The following is a 15,935-nucleotide window of genomic DNA, read 5'->3' as shown; positions in this document are numbered from 1 at the left end:
GCCACCCATGGGGAACCGCAGAAACCTGTGTTTCACCAAAGTAGATGCTGCTCTCGTCTTCCAGCCCACTCCGAAACAGGGGCCACGTTTGGTGGTCCGTTGCTTTGAGATCCCTTAACTGCATGTGCCTTGGCGGGGGTGTCAGTCGTTAATCCTTTGGCGGGATATCCCAAGTGCACTTCTTGCTCTCTGGGGGAAGCATTAGTAGCCCCTCGCAGCACGGATGGCGCTTTGTCTCTCTCTGTCAGTGCTTCTGCAGGAGATGGTCCTGTGTTGTGCTCTTCCCTGGCTAAGCAGGTGTCTCTTTAAAACAGCTAAAGGTGTCTCTTTAAAACATAAATAGCTTCAAGTACAGCTGGCAATATGCTCTTTTAATGACTAGTTTATTCCTGACCCGAAATCTCTTGAAAAGAAACAAAACCACATATTCTAAAGAAGGCGAGGCTCAGTGATGTTTGCTGATTACAGGAAAGTCTCTAACAACAAATTGCTTTAAATAAATAAATAAATTACAGCTCCTTCTTTTGCTCTGTAAATGTTATTGCCTTACCGTCACGCGCAGAGATGGGTATGTTTGAAATGACTGATCACACAAATTTTCTGAATGCCGTGACACTTAATTTGCAGTTTCCTTCGTGCTGGTGAGTGGCTTGAAATTGCAGTGGATGGCAACCCGGCAGAATATTGAAATTACAGCACTCTGCTGCAAGAGAACTTTGTGTAGTTGCTCTTTTTAGATACCAATCCTCTTATTGGCCTTCAGGTGTTACTAGCTAGCAAGGCCTGTACTCTTAAAACAATCTAGGAATGAAAAGTCCTATTTATTGCAGTTATTTTTTTTTTATTAATTTAGTGAAAATAATTCATGCAGATCAGACATCCACAGCCAAGAGAGATCAAAGAACCAGCATCGCACCCAGTTAGCCACAATGTCGCATATCCTCATCGTAAATTCTCTTTAATATAGTTTTAAGTAACTACAAGAATAATATTCAGGCAAGTGTATATATATATATATAGTTTAATTAAACTGAATGGGTTAATGCGTTAAAGTAGATTGGGAAATCATTATGGAGGAGCTGACTTTTATTTTCAGGCTGGTTGAAAGTAAAGGCTTTGTTTCTTTTTATAGCAAACCACGGTTCTGGACTCCAGCGCGCTGAAAACTCGGGTGCAGCTCAGCAAAAAGAGACGCCATCGGGCTCCTATTTCCCACTCTCTTAGAAGAAGCAGAGGGCTGGAGTTTGAAAACAGATTTTCTTTGACAGAAGAACCAGATAATACCTGGATGTTTAAAGATTCCACAGGTATCCCTCGATTGTCTGAAATAATTAGTCGTAATCAACATGGTTTTAAGGGCAGGAATTGCTAAATGGTATGACGTATCTGCAGTTGCATCGAGGTTTAACAACAGCTTCCGCTTCCCACCTCTGGGTCATCCTTGAAATCAGGTTCTCCCCTCCGTTCCTTGGAGCCTGTGGAGTGAGGGAAGCCGCAGTAGCCAGACCTACAGAAGACTTTAGCTTCTGGATGCTGACTTAGGAGAATTTTCTTTGCTGATAAAACACTGAGTTTAGAAACTGCTAGAGTTGGATGCATTCTCTGGCACGTTCTTTATATCTAAGCCTGTGTGTTATTGGTAAGAGCAACTCTAAGTGTTCATGTTCTATAGGTGCTCATAAATACTCTTTCTTTCTAGCATCTGTGAGGACTACAGGACTAAAGAGGCCTAGTTAAGGACAAATCAACTCCTTCAAATCCATTCTGTTAAAAATGTCCCCCTCCTGGTCTGTGCTGTTCCTTAGGATGCAATAAGGAAATGCGTTGGGCATTGATAATCCTTGCTCATGGAAGGGAATGAATGGCTTAATCCTCACACTTATGGATCCATGATTTAGTACCTGCAGCACTTTGGTGCTGTGGTGATACGTCCCTTTTGATATTCCCTGAGCAGGGAATTACTGGTGTTGCCGCCAGTTCTTTAGAGAGGCTCATGATGCTTTTGTAACCGAGGGGCCCTATTAAAAAGTCAGTTTGTGACCTGCCATTTCTGTTTTCCCTTAAAGCCTGTGAATATAGGGAAGAATGTGTAATCAAACCGATCTCTCCTGTAGCCGCCTAATCAGTGGAAAGGTTGTTATCTGTGGGGTGGTAGTTTTGGTGCTGGTCTAACAGACGTAAGATATTTTGAAGACTTGTCTTGGTAAGAAAAGCTGTGCTGGAGGGTGGAGTGTAGTTATGGACTAAGGACCCAGGGCACGAGAAGGCAGCCACAGCGTTGCCTCTGCCCTGTCACACGCAGCCTTCTGCCGCTCGGCCGCTTTGTGTCAAAGCCCTGCTTTGAGCAGGGGGTGGACCAGGTAACTTTCAGATGTCTCTTCCAATCTAAATTAATCTCATGCTCTGTGATCAAGTGAGGTGTTTAGAAGCAGCAACATTCATTAAATAATTAGGAGTACCTTCTGCTGTCTCCTCTCCGTCAGCAAGATACCCTTCTGTTGCTGAGTACGTAGTATGTGTGTTGGTTTGATCTCTACTGAAGCATTGAACTCAGCCCTGTCGTGTGTTAATATTACTTTTAATATGTTTTTGAGTGGAAGGAGAGATCTAGAACAAGGTATAGATGAAAAGCATGCTGACGAATATTTGGGCTTTTTCCCCTCTTTTTCTTTTTTTACGAATTAATTAGAGGAGAAGAAAACTATGCAACAGGAAGATTCTGATGAGGAAGAAAAGGTACAGCATACTACCAGATCGTCTTCTGTACATGCTCAGAGACTTCCCGTGTTTCCAGGAATGGACCACTCTGTTCTCAAGGTGAGCCGAGGCAGAAGACAGCAGATGAGAGCTGGACTGATTCAGTAGCTGCAGCTGCCCTCTAGGAACACAGCTAGGAAATTGTGCTGGGGATGACAATGTTGTCTGGAGGACGTGGGTGTGATGTGCAGAATTACCTTGCGGTTATCTTCCTCGCTTTTAACTGTTGGCTGGAAATATGAGCAACCTGGTCTGGTGGGAGGTGTCCTTGCGCAGGGCAGGGGGATTGGAACTAGATGATCTTTAAGGTCCCTTCTAACCCAAACCATTCTATGAAGTGATTTGGAAAAAAAATTAGCTTCGCAATAGCAAACATGCTTTCAAAACTGCATGTAAGTAATCCCTTCACTGATTTCAGGTGTGGATTTTTTTGTTTTTCTAAATCTGAGTGATTTGGCTTGCATTCCAAAAAAAAGTCTGAATGCTGGCTTAAAAAGGGAGTAATTCTCTTTATTTTTATATCTAGGCCCAACTGCGGAAAAGACAAGAGTGTGAGGGTCCTGGTGAAGTAAGTTCTGCTCAGCTCTTCAAATCCCCGAAGCCGCAGCTGGGAGCTCCTGGTGGCAGAGTGCTGCCCTCCAGCGCCGAGAAGGAGGACAGGTGAGAGATTTCAGATGCTAATATTTTGGTGGAAGAAAAAAATAATACAAGTAGGTTTCCCAAGGCTGTAGGGGCAATTGTATATTTCTTTGTTTTTTTTTTTTTTGTTTCTGGAATGATTTTTCATAATTAAAGAATAAAGAGTATTTTGGGGGGTTTTTTTATATATCTTAGGTCAGAAGAAAAGTCTCCCCAGTGGCTGAAGGAGCTGAAATCGAAGAAGAGACAGAGCCATTATGAGAATCAGGTTTGAAAAGGTACCTTCTGATGGAAAGAGGGGCTTTGATGGGTGACAGCGTGCAGTGACAAAAACACACATGGAAAGGGTTTCCTTAATGTGTCAGTAGAACAACTCTGTGAGCATCGACATTAACGCAGGCTTACCGTGACGTGTGCACCCAGGAAGGTAAAGTAATTCTGTGTTGAGGCGGAGCAGTTTTTGGAGAAGTGACGTTTTCATTCACAGGTGATACGGTCTCACCGATTCTCTGCAGATAACTCGATTTTAACAGCCCTCTGTGCTGCGATTTCATAGTGCTTCCGTCAAGCAAGAATGAGTGTCACTGGGGGTGGCGCACATTTTGAAAACCTTGGTGTATTTTGCAGTATTCTGGGCAGCTCCTGAGCGTTTAGCACATTAAATAGGGTGAGACCAAGCTGACGCTACGACAGTAACGTGCATTTGTGGGGGCTTTCCTCGAACACTGAGAGGGCTCTGGCTGCTTTCTTGACCGTGTCGTATCATTACTTCAGTTCCTTCTGTTTTTTCTTTCCAGATAGCGATCCTAACTAGAAGAAGAGAAAGAAGTTTAACAGAAGCCTTAACTCATCTGAACCTAAAATTCACATGTCATGTTGCTGCTGTTTGCTTCCTGCCTCAACTGCTATGTGCATGGTGCCTTCCTGTTTTGTGGAGAAAGCTGCTTAATATTCATACTCAAATACAAAGCTGTATCTTTTCAGATATGGGAGGATCGTCGCTTTAGACGTGCCTGGAAGAAAAACCGGTGGTTCATAGTTAGCACTTGAGAAAGTCGTGCAAGACTGTAATATTTGATCCAGGAGTGCTGCGCACCGGAAAAGTCCCCTGGCCGTTGAACAAAGACTACGTTTCTACATCGGGGTTCAGCAACTCAAAAGTCTGACTTTTCGTAGAGACGTCAGGTGTAAGGCTGGGCTTTGTGTTTGGTTATGAAAATAACAATTTTAATCAAATTTATCTTTTTTTTTTTTGTGGAAAAAGAAATAGTAAGCTCCTATTTAGAATGAAGTTTGTGGAAGGTGAGAGTGAAAGAACAAATTACGTTTACTGCCATATTGAAAAAGGAAACTTGATTATTTTTTGTAAAAGGTATTTTTGATTGGCTTACATTTACATGTGATCTGCTGACCTAGCAGATGAATATAATTTTTAGATGAACAAAATGTTAACTTTTGTCACACTTGAAATGGTATATTCTGTGTTTTGTCAGCATGTGGAATAATTGCTTCATTGGAATGTCTTTCCTAAAAAGGATCAAGCAATAATGTCAACCAGTTCTCTTTAAAAAAAAAAAAAAATGTAAATACTGTTTTTATAACAAAAAAGGAAGGGAAGAGGGAGGATGTTACACTCATATCAGGGTTCCAGTTAATTGTTGAATGTCACTTTAATAGCAGTTTGGATAGTCCCACTTCATATTTTTATTCGTTCATCTGTAAATACCAGGTTTAAGTTTTTATTTTTATGCTGATTTTGTGGGATAGCCTAAATGCGATCTTCAGTTTCTCAGACGATTTACTTTTCTTCTTTTGGTAAGACCGATGTTATAATAGTGGTATAGATATCTCATGCATAACACGGGTGTTATGAATATCACTAATATCTCAAATATGTTAATATCTTTGAATACAGATTCTGAAATATCAACCACGATGTCCACTTAAGACATACTTTATTCTTTCCCCAATTAAGTGCTCTTTTCAGTAACCCTTTACAAATGTAGCCCAACGAGAGAGGTTATTCTGTCGTGTCAGTATCCTCTCGACTCGACTAAGAAAGCGGCAAAGTGGAAAACCGAAGCGCGACCGGAGCCCGCTCTGCCCCGGTGCCCTCCGGTGGCGCGGGGCTGGGAGGGGGGTGGCGGCGGTGGCATCCTGCTCCTCGCGTTGCACTTCCCATGCCCTGCTGATGGGCTTTTCTAGGTATTAAAGATAAAGCACCAGCACTTGAACTCAGTTTCCTTTTTTTTTTTTTTTTTGTCTTTTTTATGATCAGCGTTTCGGAAAGCTTGATTTCCATGGGGTTACCACAGTGGTGCATCCGCTAGCCAGAGTGGCATGCCTGCTCTGCTGTCTATCAAGCTTGTAGCTGCCAAAACCGTGTGCCAATTCTTCTTGTGGAGGAGTCACAGCTGAGGTGATTTTTAGTCCCAGTCTGCTCGTAGGAAATAACAGCAGTATGTCAGGAGACAAGTCCCATATGCGCATCTCTCTCTCCCGTACTTAGTTCCGATAGCAGCTCCCGGTACTCAATGGAGATGAAATATAAAAAAAACCTTCACTTGCTGCTTTGCCCTGTTTCACATCAGAGCTGTTGCCACCATTACCGTTTTACAGCCTCTTCTGCTACCAATTAAGAAATGATGACCCCAGAGCTCTGCCCAGCGGTTCACCCTGTGGGGCTTTTAACCCTGGGCGGCGGGAGCTGGAATTGCGTTTGAACGCAGTTGACCAGCCTGTTAAAGAGCTACTCTTACCTAATTTAAAAATGCTGCACATATTTTTCTTCTTCCCCTTTCTTTAGATGGTGGTGGAAAAGGCGACACTTTAAGATAAGCTTTTGCATATGCGTCTTTCGGGATATTTTTTTTTTTTTTAAATGGCAGCCCTCGAGGGTACCATCAGCTGTATCCCACGTGCGACACGCGCGTGTGGGTCGCTGCTGAGCAGCAGCGTTCGCAGGTGTGAGGGAAGGGTGAGGATGGCTTTTCTGACTCGGGTGAAGTGGGACTTACTTTAAACAGTATCTAGAAATCAGGTAAATTTCCCCCCGCTTACGAGAATATTTACACAGGCTTTGATTTTTTTTTTTTTCCGAATTCAGCGGGTTGACAGTGTTGCGTTACCAATAGTTGGAGGATTTACTGGTTCTTGGTCTAATAAATGAAGGCCAGAAATTCTGTAACTGTGGTGTTTGCTCTGTGTTTGAGGAAACTGAGGGGATTAATGCTAGGTTTCCACAAAGCCCTTTGAATGTGTATGCATTTCCACATCTGCTTGGACAATGCACTGAAACTTACTGTATTTAGTAGTTTAACCTACTACTGAGAAATGTTTAATGCTTAAATGTCTAATTAAAAAGCATCTTTAGAATGTTGTTGAATGGGAAAGTGTTTTTTCTGCTCTATCATTTCTATATTGTACATGGATTAAATATCTACTCCCTTCTCTTCAGGTTATCGCTATGTAATAAAAGATATATAAATATGTTATTACTTCTTAAATGGTAGAACATGCTGTAATACACTTTATATAATTCTATTTTTAATTCCAGATAATGCTTGTTTGAATTTTTTTTTACGCTTTTGGTGCCACATCTTTTTTTTTTTTCTTTTTTGGCTGTTAATGTGAGATGGGAGCGAGCTCTTACTTTCAGCACTTTCTTCAGGTGTTTTCACTAATTACTGGCCGCTGCCTTGGAGCAGGTTTTGACTCGGGTCCGAAGAGTGTCTGAGTAATAAGGCAGGCGCTGGAGATGCTGGCGGTGCCCTCGTCCCTTCCCTTACCGCTGCCCAGCTTTTTGTGCTTGCTTAAAAAGCTGCATCAGTAGAGGAATCGTTTTTAAAAGTGAAAGGATGTGGTTGGTGGAATTTAGAAATACTTCTTTTCCGATTGCACTTCTCGTTATTACCAGAAATCCTCCGGTTTAGTTCGTCACTTGGGGCTTTACTCAGGCATTCTGTTTCTTTTTATTGGAATCCCCAGTCGTGGATTTCCTCCTTTCTGTTTTTCTGTTGGCAAGCTCACCTGTTCAAGGCCTGTGTAGCTTTAATCCGAGCCCTTCGCTGCTCAGAGTCTCGCTGCTTTGGTTTTACTTCCTGCGGAGAAAGAGGCAACGCTGCTGTTCTTCGGCCTTTGAAGTCTGAAACCTTCTCGTAAAGTGGCCCCAGAGGAATGAACCCCCCACCTTTTTGCTTGCACAAAAGTTTGCTTCATGCTATTACTTGTTTGCAAACAGTTATTGGCAAACTTAAATGCACCGTGTGTCTGATCTGTGAATGCAAACTCTTAATCGTCCCTTTCTTCTGGCGCAGCAGCATCAGGTAGTTCATAACCTTTAGCACTTGTGCAAACACCGAAATACGGCTCCCGTCTTAGGTATTAAACTCAGGATGTGGTTTGGTGTCGAGGTGTTAAATGGAGAGCTGATTTACCAAAATAGCTTAGTGGGGATTGGGGCAGTTCTAAGACAAATATCACATAAATAGTTTTAAATACAATGCTCTCGAGGTCTGCGCCCCAGTAAAAGGCATTTCTGTCTCTACGCCTTTTTTTCTCTTACTATGAACAAACCCTGGAGCTGATGCTGCAGTATGGTTGCCCTTAGTGTTACTGCAGGTAGGAAGCGAGAGCACCTTTTCCTGATGTTTAACTTGATCCTGTGGAGCCGGAGGAACTGCGTGTGCAGACCTACGCCGTGTGTGTGTGGTACCCTGCGTGCGGGCAGAGCGAGTCCAGGGAGGAGAGCGGGATCGCCAGCCCGGACTGGGCTGTATCTGGTTTGTGACAAATTTAACAGTCAGTTGAATGTGGGATTTTGGGAGACAGCGGTGTGTTCATAGAATCATAGGGTTGGAAGGGACCTCTGGAGATCATCCCCTCCAACCCCCTGCCAGAGCAGGGTCACCCAGAGCAGGCGGCACAGGAACGCGTCCAGGCGGGTCTGGAATGTCTCCAGAGACGGAGACTCCCCCACCTCTCTGGGCAGCCTGTGCCAGGGCTCTGCCACCCTCAGGGTAAAGAAGTTCCTCGTCATGTTTAGGTGGAACTTCCCATGGTCAAGTTTGTGCCCGTTACCCCTTGTCCTGTCCCCGGGCACCACTGAAAAGAGCCTGGCCCCATCCTCCTGACCCCCACCCTTCAAGTATTTATAAGTGTTGATAAGGTCCCCCCTCAGTCGTCTTTTTTCCAGACTAAAAAGACCCAAATCCCTCAGCCTTTCTTTATAAGAGAGGTGTTCCAGTCCCCTCGTCGTCTTTGTAGCCCTTTGCTGTCCCCTCTCCAGCGGTTTCCTGTCCTTGAACTGAGAAGCCCAGAACTGGACCCAGCACTCCAGGTGTGGCCTCCCCAGGGCAGAGCAGAGGGGGAGGATGACCTCGCTCCACCTGCTGCCCACACTCTTCTTGATGCCCCCCAGGATGCCATTGGCCTTCTTGGCCATGAGGGCACATCGCTGGCTCATGGTCACCCTGTTGTCCACCAGGACCCCCAGGTCTCTTTCCACCGAGCTGCTCTCCAGCAGGTCAGCCCCAACCTGTCCTGGTGCAGGGGGTTATTCCTCCCCAGGTGCAGCACCCTACACTTCCCTTGTTGAATTCCATAAGGTTCCTCTCTGCCCAACTCTCCAGCCTGTCCAGGTCTCTCTGGATGGCGGCACAGCCTTCCAGTGTGTCAGCTTTGTGTCATCGGCGAACTTGCTGAGGGTGCACTCTATCCCCTCATCCAGGTCATTGATGAATATATTGAAGAGGACATGTGTTCCACACGTGGTGTGGTGGAAGGGCTTTGCTGACCATCGAACCTCGAACAGTAAAGCCACGCTTTCTCCTGGGATAGCTTGTTTTGCTGGGAGATGGGGCGTTTTGGGGTGCTGCCGCGTGGTGTGGCTCTTCCCCAGCAGATGCATCCAGGTTTGGGAGTTCTGGGAGCGGTGTTTGCAGCACCGGTGCTGCTGTTGCCCACCCAGCCCCATGAAAAAACCCAAACTATTCCAGTAAAAACGCAGCGTTGTGGCCATAACTGTGCTCGCGTGAAGAAGACGCTGTTGGCCAGAGATGGCTGTCTTCACCTTCCTGACGGTGTGGACGCAGCAAAGCAGCCTGCAGCCCACCCCGGGCCCCGGGGCGCGAAGGATGTGTTGGATAAATCGCCCCGGCCGCTGCCTTCGGGGGCAGTGCGGGGGGTGGAGGTGTCACTGTCCCCAGACAGAAATGGTGCGAAGGAAAAGTTGGTTTTCTCATTGACTTGAGCTCTGCACTCATGAGAGCGATCAGCTCCGTTTCCTACATCCTCATGGGAATTTAAGGATTAAAGGTGGGCTTTTAAGCAAGACGGGGCTTTTATGGCAGAACCCAGCCTCCGTGGAGCTTTAATGGGGAATTGGGGGTAGGGTTTTCTGAGATCTTTCACCTGGGACTGCAGCGTCCGGGAACCTCTGGTTGTGGCTGCGCTGGTAGGAGCAGAGGGGGTGAAGGGTGGGCGTCCTTTCTTGGGGGGGGGCAGAAGCCACCGTGTCCCCCTCCCGCGGCCGTCCTCTTCGCTCAAAGTTATTCTCACAAAAATAGCATCTGAAATAACTTGTTTCTTCTGGTGGGCTTGGAGAAGGAGGAGGTCTAACGGCTTGCGGATTTTTCCTCTTTCCATATTAAACGTGACGGCATCAGGCCTGTTTGTGAGGAGCTATTGTGCAGATTAAAATCTTATATCGTTGCACGTAGCCTTACAGAGTATGTAAATATGGGTCACAATAAACACATTGTGCTATAGAAAATATTTTGTGCTCCATGGTTTCCGAAGTAATAAAGATATTCTGGCTGTTGTGTAATGTACTGTACAATTACGATTCAAGTTGAGCTTTACCAGACATTAAGGAAAAAAAAATAGTCTATTTTCTAACACTGTGCTGTCAGCATTTCTCAAAGGGATTTAAGAGGCTGACACAGTTAAGGGAAATTGAGTTCTGTCAGGAAGACAAATCAATGAGATCCAGTGCCCCTTCTGTCGTGTTTTTGCAATGGCCTTCGCCGAGGGCAGGCTCCCTGCGCTGGGGAGAGGAATGTTCGCGGGAACTGCAGCCGCTGCCGAGCGAAGTGCAAGGAATGGGCTGGTAAGAAAAATTCTGCATTTCTAATCTGTCGAAAACAGCCGCTGTTGTGTTTGGTAAGAGAGACAACTTAATCCCTTCCACGCTCTCCTTTGAGTCCTCCTTCTGTACAGAAGAGATTTTATATATTTTCCGGGCAAGCGGCTTCGTATTCCAAGGAAAGATGAAAATGTGAAAAGGAGCTGCAATAAGAACGGGCTCTATCAAAGCGCTGGCCGCGCTGGGCTCTTTGGTTGGTACGAGTGTCATTTGAATAATGGCAATAGATGAGCTCGCCCTGAGCTGCGCTGCCAGCGGCACTTCATGGGTAGCTTTACATGGCGAAGACCCTGATCCCACCCCACCTCCCCTCCCCTTCGTGGGAGCCGTGCGGCATCCCAGGGGTGGGCTCCGATGTGGGGAAAAAACCAATGTCCATTAGAGGACTGGCCTTGGGGTATCCCCCCGCGGCTTCCCCAGGAACGTCGGTGCCGGGCTGGGCGTGAAGAACCTCCCCGTGAACAGCTCGAACGCGCGGTACCATAGGGCAAATTGCAGCAGAGAGCTCCATCTGGCGCTGCTGCGGCCGGGACGGGTTTCTGGCCATCTGCCCATCCCCCCAAACTTCCAGTTTTGTCCAAGCTGGCCCAGTGGAGTCGCTTTTTGACAATTTTGGTAAATGCTTCATGTCTAGCTCTCGGTTTCAGGCTGAGGCGCCCTCAGAGAGGGTGGAAAACCCTGCAAGAGCGGTACTGGACGGAGATGCGGGTAGGTTGAGCGTAGCTTAGCGTCCAGCAAAGTAAAATGCTCTCAGGTGGCATCTGGTGTGGCAGGATTGCACTTCCCCCCCCGTTAAATCATGCTTTCCCTGTAGCGATGGCTGGACCCGTGTACAAGGCACTTGGCTCCCAAAAGACCCTGTCAGTCCCCTTGATCCCAGGGGATCCGTGCAGGCGTGCTCCCGGCAAACTGAGGTGCAAAGAAGGAAAAAGGGCTCGATGGCGATAATGTTCCTGAGAAGGGTCAACGCTGGGGCGAGAACCCAAATCTTGAGTGCCGGCCTTGCCCTCTTGCCGTGGTACCATCTGCCCCCCGTTCCCCGCAGAGCTCCCGGGAGCTGATGCCGACCCGCGTTTCGTCTTGCGTTGGAGCCCAAAACAAGCTGTAAATATTTTGCCCTTTTTTTTTTTTTTTTTGCCCCCCCCCCCCCTCCGCTTTGTGCTGTACTTGATTTCTAGGCTAAACCCTCCCGTTAACTGCTGATGGGAGAGTTTTCCAGAGAACCTGGCAAGAAGCAGCGTGAACGTGCTGATGCGAATTTCGACGTTAATCTTCTGTAAATCGAGTGGCACATTTTTAAGGGCCAGCCGGGAGAAATCTGAATAACGTTCCCATCGCACGCTGCGAGCCCCCGCTATTGAGATGAAATCTCATGGATGGAATTCAGTAGACGCAGCTGCTGTATCAGCGTCCAAATAATGTGCTGTTCTGTTCAGAAGCAACCCATAAATAGCCGGGCTGCCCGCGCCGGCCGGCAGAGCGGAACCACGCCGGGAGAGGTAGCGGCGGCGCTGCTTGGACTGGAAGGGGCTTTAAAAAAGAATTAACATGTCTGAGTCGAGGTCTCGCTGCAGCGAATGTTTTGCTAATGCTTGGCGAGAAGTGGTGCTGCGGGGCTTTGGTTAAGGACGCCGGTCAAACTGGGGTGGTTTTTTTTTGTTTTTTTTTTTTTTATTCGCCTCCTGTGAACCTCTTGGCAATCCCTTGCGTGAGCGCGGGGAGAGCGAGGTGGGGGGAGGCGTGTTCGGATGGGGTTTCCTTGTGGAGTCGGAACTTTGTGAGATGTTCCTGGAGAGCAAGGAGAGGACGCTCGCCGCCCTCCCACCAGCCAACGCGGTGGCATCAGCTCCAGCGGCCGGGATCCCGTGTCCCCCGGGACGCTGGGTGGCGGGAGCAAGGGAGAGCCGTCAGGTTTATGTTAGCAGGGGGAGATGTCAGCAGCTGGAAGCTGAAACCCGGCCAAATTCCTGCTGGAAACAGGGGGACAGGCTTTTAGACACGAGTTTAATGAGCACCTGGGCGAGCTGCCTGGGGTCAGAGAGGGACCCGTGTCACTCGGTTCGGTGCTGGGCCCCCCGGCCCCGCGGTGATGGCGGGGTGAGGACGCAGGGCCATGGGCAGGAGGGAGAGGAGGATGGGGAACCCAGTGCTTCCTTCTGGCCTGGACATCCCTGGGGATTTACAGCCGCTGCACTCGCGGGAACCGTGTTGATTTTGGCTACCTGTTCCCATGCCTGCTTCATCGTTCGTATCTTATTAAGTATTTCATACTTTAAAGGCTGATACACCACGTTAAGGCGATTCTGTGTTAACCTCCTACAATTTGGGTTTTCCAGGCACAATGACTGAGCAGCAAAGTCCCCCCGAGCAGATGGCGACTGGGGAGGGTGCTGGCGAGCGAGTTGGCAATTACAAGGTATACGGGGGGCAACTGGTTACGGACTTTGGGTGATGCTGCAGGTCACTGAGCGTTGCAGCGCGCACGCCCCGGGCTGGTACCAATCTGGAAGCGCTGCGGGTTGTACCGGGGGAGCAAGCAGCCCCCGGCTCTCCTGACGCAGCAGCTCGTTAGCGTCGCCGCGCTGATAAATCCACTTCTCACCCCCCCCCGCCCCGAGCCGAGCCGTGTGGGGCTGTGGGCCGGGGAGCGATGCTTCGTCCGGGGAATTTGCTGCTGCCTGGCAGGAGGAGACGCTGCTCGCTGCGTTTGCGGCTGCCAAGTACATTTGCCCGCCCGTCTGCTGCGCAGCTGCGTGATGTTTTAATCCAGGAGATAAAGCATCCCGTCACGGCGGGGATCAGCTGTAGGTTTAAGCAGTGAAAGTCCCCGGGTATTTTCTTTCATTTTTTTTTTTTTAGGTTTTAATTCCTATGCTCCTGGGTTGGTTCGAGGTAAATGAGCTGCGGGCGTTGCAATGGCTGCTGCCCTCCCCGCAGCTCGGGAGCTGGGAAAAGCCTCTCCCGGCCGGGGAAGGCTGGGGGTGGGAGTGATTTGCATCCTGCAAATGGGGTAAAGAGGTGCTGGGAGCTTGGGCTGTTTATTGCTTTGGGGAGGAAAGATGTTCCTGAGGACTGCGGGTGTCACCCCTGTCCCTCGATACCTCCCCCGTCACACGGTGTCCGCAGGAGGCTCTGCGGGGTTCCAGCCGGGACCCCTTTCGGGCCGGCCCGGGAGGTGCAGCCTGGCTGCTCCGCTGACCCTCCTGGTCCCCAGGTTGTGCCGGGCACCCTGGGCCCTGCTCCCCGCCGTGCTCCGGCCGCTGGATCCGACTCCTCCTGTGGCTCAGGCCAAAGCTCTGCCCCAGGAGGTGTTGTGGTCTCTGCACCTGGGAAGGTTTCGGTGAAAACACTGAAAAACGAGCTTGTTCCAGGCCAGACCAGGGGAAAGAATGGATCTGGAGGGAGCAGTGAGAAGGAAAGGATGGGCCATGGCTGGGCTGGGGGCAGGAGACCGCAACCCGCGTCCCTGGGGGTCTCTTAGCACAAACCCTCTGCGTTTTCGATGCTGTGTTTCATCCAGTCAACTTGTTTTCTCCTGTCACGGATGAAATATCAGCTTGTGTTTTGCCAAGCAAACATCTTCGGCCCATACACAGCTGCGGAGCGAAGCCCTGGGGTGGTGGGATCCGGCTCTGCCGCAGGAGAGGAGCGACATCGGCGCAGGGCGGCAGGGACGGAGGGGATGTGGCTGGACCACTTTGCTCTGCTGCTGCCTGCCTTTGCCAAGGGGGGCGTCCCGCAGCGGCAGCTGATGGCATTTCTCCCTACCTTAGATCACGATCTACGAGCTGGAGAATTTCCAGGGCAAAAAGTGCGAGCTGACGGAGGAGCTCCCCAGCATCACCGAGAAAGAGCTGGAGAAGGTGGGCTCCATCCAGGTGGAGTCTGGCCCGTAAGTCCGGGATGTGGAGGACGGACAAACCCCAGGGAGACAGGGAGAGCATCCCCCTGCAGCGTTGCCTTGGGATGGGGTGCTCCCCCCGCGGTGGGTGGCCGTGCCGTCCCCGACCCTCTGGTCCCGCAGGTGGCTGGGCTTCGAGCGGCAAGCCTTCGCCGGGGAGCAGTTCGTCCTGGAGAAGGGGGACTACCCGCGCTGGGACTCCTGGTCCAACAGCCACAACAGTGACAGCCTCATGTCCCTCCGCCCCCTCCAGATCGTGAGTAGCAGCTGTGTTGGGGTGTCTGGGGCCCCCGGGACAAGCAGAGTGGCCTCAGCGATGAGGTCTGGGGGGTCTGGGGTCACGCAGGGCATCCCCTGACCCGTTCTTTCTTGCAGGACAGCCCCGACCACAAGATCCACCTCTTTGAGAACGTGGGCTACACCGGGCGGAAGATGGAGATCGTGGATGATGACGTCCCCAGCCTCTGGGCCCACGGCTTCCAGGACCGCGTGGCCAGCGTCAGGGCCCTGAATGGAACGTAAGGATGGTGGCACCGGGGGCATGCGGGGACACCCCATCAAAGGTCCCGTCCCATGGCGCTGTGGTTTGGTCCCCCTGGGCTGGTGGCAGGGATGCCTGGCACAGACGCTGCAGCAGGGATGAGGCAACTGTCCCCATGATGCTGCTTGTGCCCCTCATGTCCCGTGCTCCCTCCCCACCTGGCCTTTCCCTGGCCCGCAGGGAGTGAGGGGGACCAAGGCGGTGTCACCGGGGCCGTGTGACGGCTCCTCGCCATGACCCAGGGCTCTGCTGGGCACCGCCACAGGAGTGGTGGAGCCATGGCACCTTCTCCGCCCTGGGGTCCCCAACCCCTCCCGGCACGACGGCATTTCCCAGCCGGGCTCAGCCTTGTTGCGGTGACACGGGGTGGTGACGGAGCAGTGGCCCTGGGCAGCGCTGCAGAGCATGGCATGGCTGCGGCGGGCAGAGGCCCCGCCACCCCCTCTCTGGGGTGGTGGGAGGATGATGCCCACCCGCTCCGGGGGGGACCTGCCCACTGGGGGGGCCTGCAGCTGGAGCTGGTCCCGGGACACTGCCTCTGTCCCCCGCAGGTGGGTGGGCTACGAGTACCCCGGCTACCGGGGCCGCCAGCACGTCTTCGAGAAGGGCGAGTACCGCCACTGGAACGAGTGGGACGCCAACCAGCCCCTCATCCAGTCCGTGCGCCGTGTGCGGGACATGCAGTGGCACCAGCGGGGCTGCTTCGAGAACAGCTGAAGGACACCCCAGCCCCGCGCTGCCCCCGCTGCCGGGGGGGGGCTGACATGATGCCGCCAGCTGAGGCCGTGACCTTGGTGGTTTTTTTGTGCAAAAAAACTCAATAAAGCTCTGAGCTGGAGACTGCCGGGGGCCTTGCCTGGTGCTGGGCTGGGGTTGTGCTCGTGGGGGGGTGCAATGCGCGGGGACGTGGTCCAGGGGATGGTGGGACGTGGATGGGTGCCGTGGCAGTGCCC

At 50.5% G+C, this 15,935-nt stretch overlaps 2 protein-coding genes across 8 annotated transcripts in view; both read left to right on the top strand.

The window, feature by feature from the left end:
- Positions 1-5,326, top strand: part of KIAA1671 (KIAA1671 ortholog) — an 86,326-nt gene extending 81,000 nt beyond the window's left edge. For 5 of the 7 annotated variants that reach the window (XM_054219064.1, XM_054219069.1, XM_054219068.1 and 2 more), the window contains 5 exons: positions 1,133-1,307; positions 2,690-2,817; positions 3,284-3,417; positions 3,592-3,674; positions 4,194-5,326. In XM_054219064.1, coding sequence (XP_054075039.1) covers positions 1,133-1,307; positions 2,690-2,817; positions 3,284-3,417; positions 3,592-3,670 — 516 coding nt within the window. In that variant the 3' untranslated portion in view covers positions 3,671-3,674; positions 4,194-5,326. Of the gene's footprint in view, positions 1-1,132; positions 1,308-2,689; positions 2,818-3,283; positions 3,418-3,591; positions 3,675-4,193 lie in introns of those variants that run through there. The other 2 variants (XM_054219065.1, XM_054219066.1) reach the window with 2 other exon arrangements.
- A 1,600-nt stretch (positions 5,327-6,926) lies between these two features.
- Positions 6,927-15,815, top strand: CRYBB3 (crystallin beta B3). Its single transcript, XM_054219080.1, has 6 exons — positions 6,927-8,177; positions 12,877-12,956; positions 14,314-14,432; positions 14,565-14,697; positions 14,817-14,959; positions 15,534-15,815. Exons 2-6 carry the CDS (start codon positions 12,882-12,884, stop codon positions 15,697-15,699), a joined length of 636 nt encoding a protein of 211 aa, XP_054075055.1. The 5' UTR covers positions 6,927-8,177; positions 12,877-12,881; the 3' UTR covers positions 15,700-15,815.
- The last annotated feature ends 120 nt before the right edge of the window (positions 15,816-15,935 follow it).

Source organism: Rissa tridactyla, chromosome 13, assembly GCF_028500815.1.
Source record: "Rissa tridactyla isolate bRisTri1 chromosome 13, bRisTri1.patW.cur.20221130, whole genome shotgun sequence".
Taxonomy (NCBI): Eukaryota; Metazoa; Chordata; class Aves; order Charadriiformes; family Laridae; genus Rissa; species Rissa tridactyla.
Note: the sequence above shows the minus strand (reverse complement) of the source record. Positions and strands in the feature narration are given on the sequence as shown.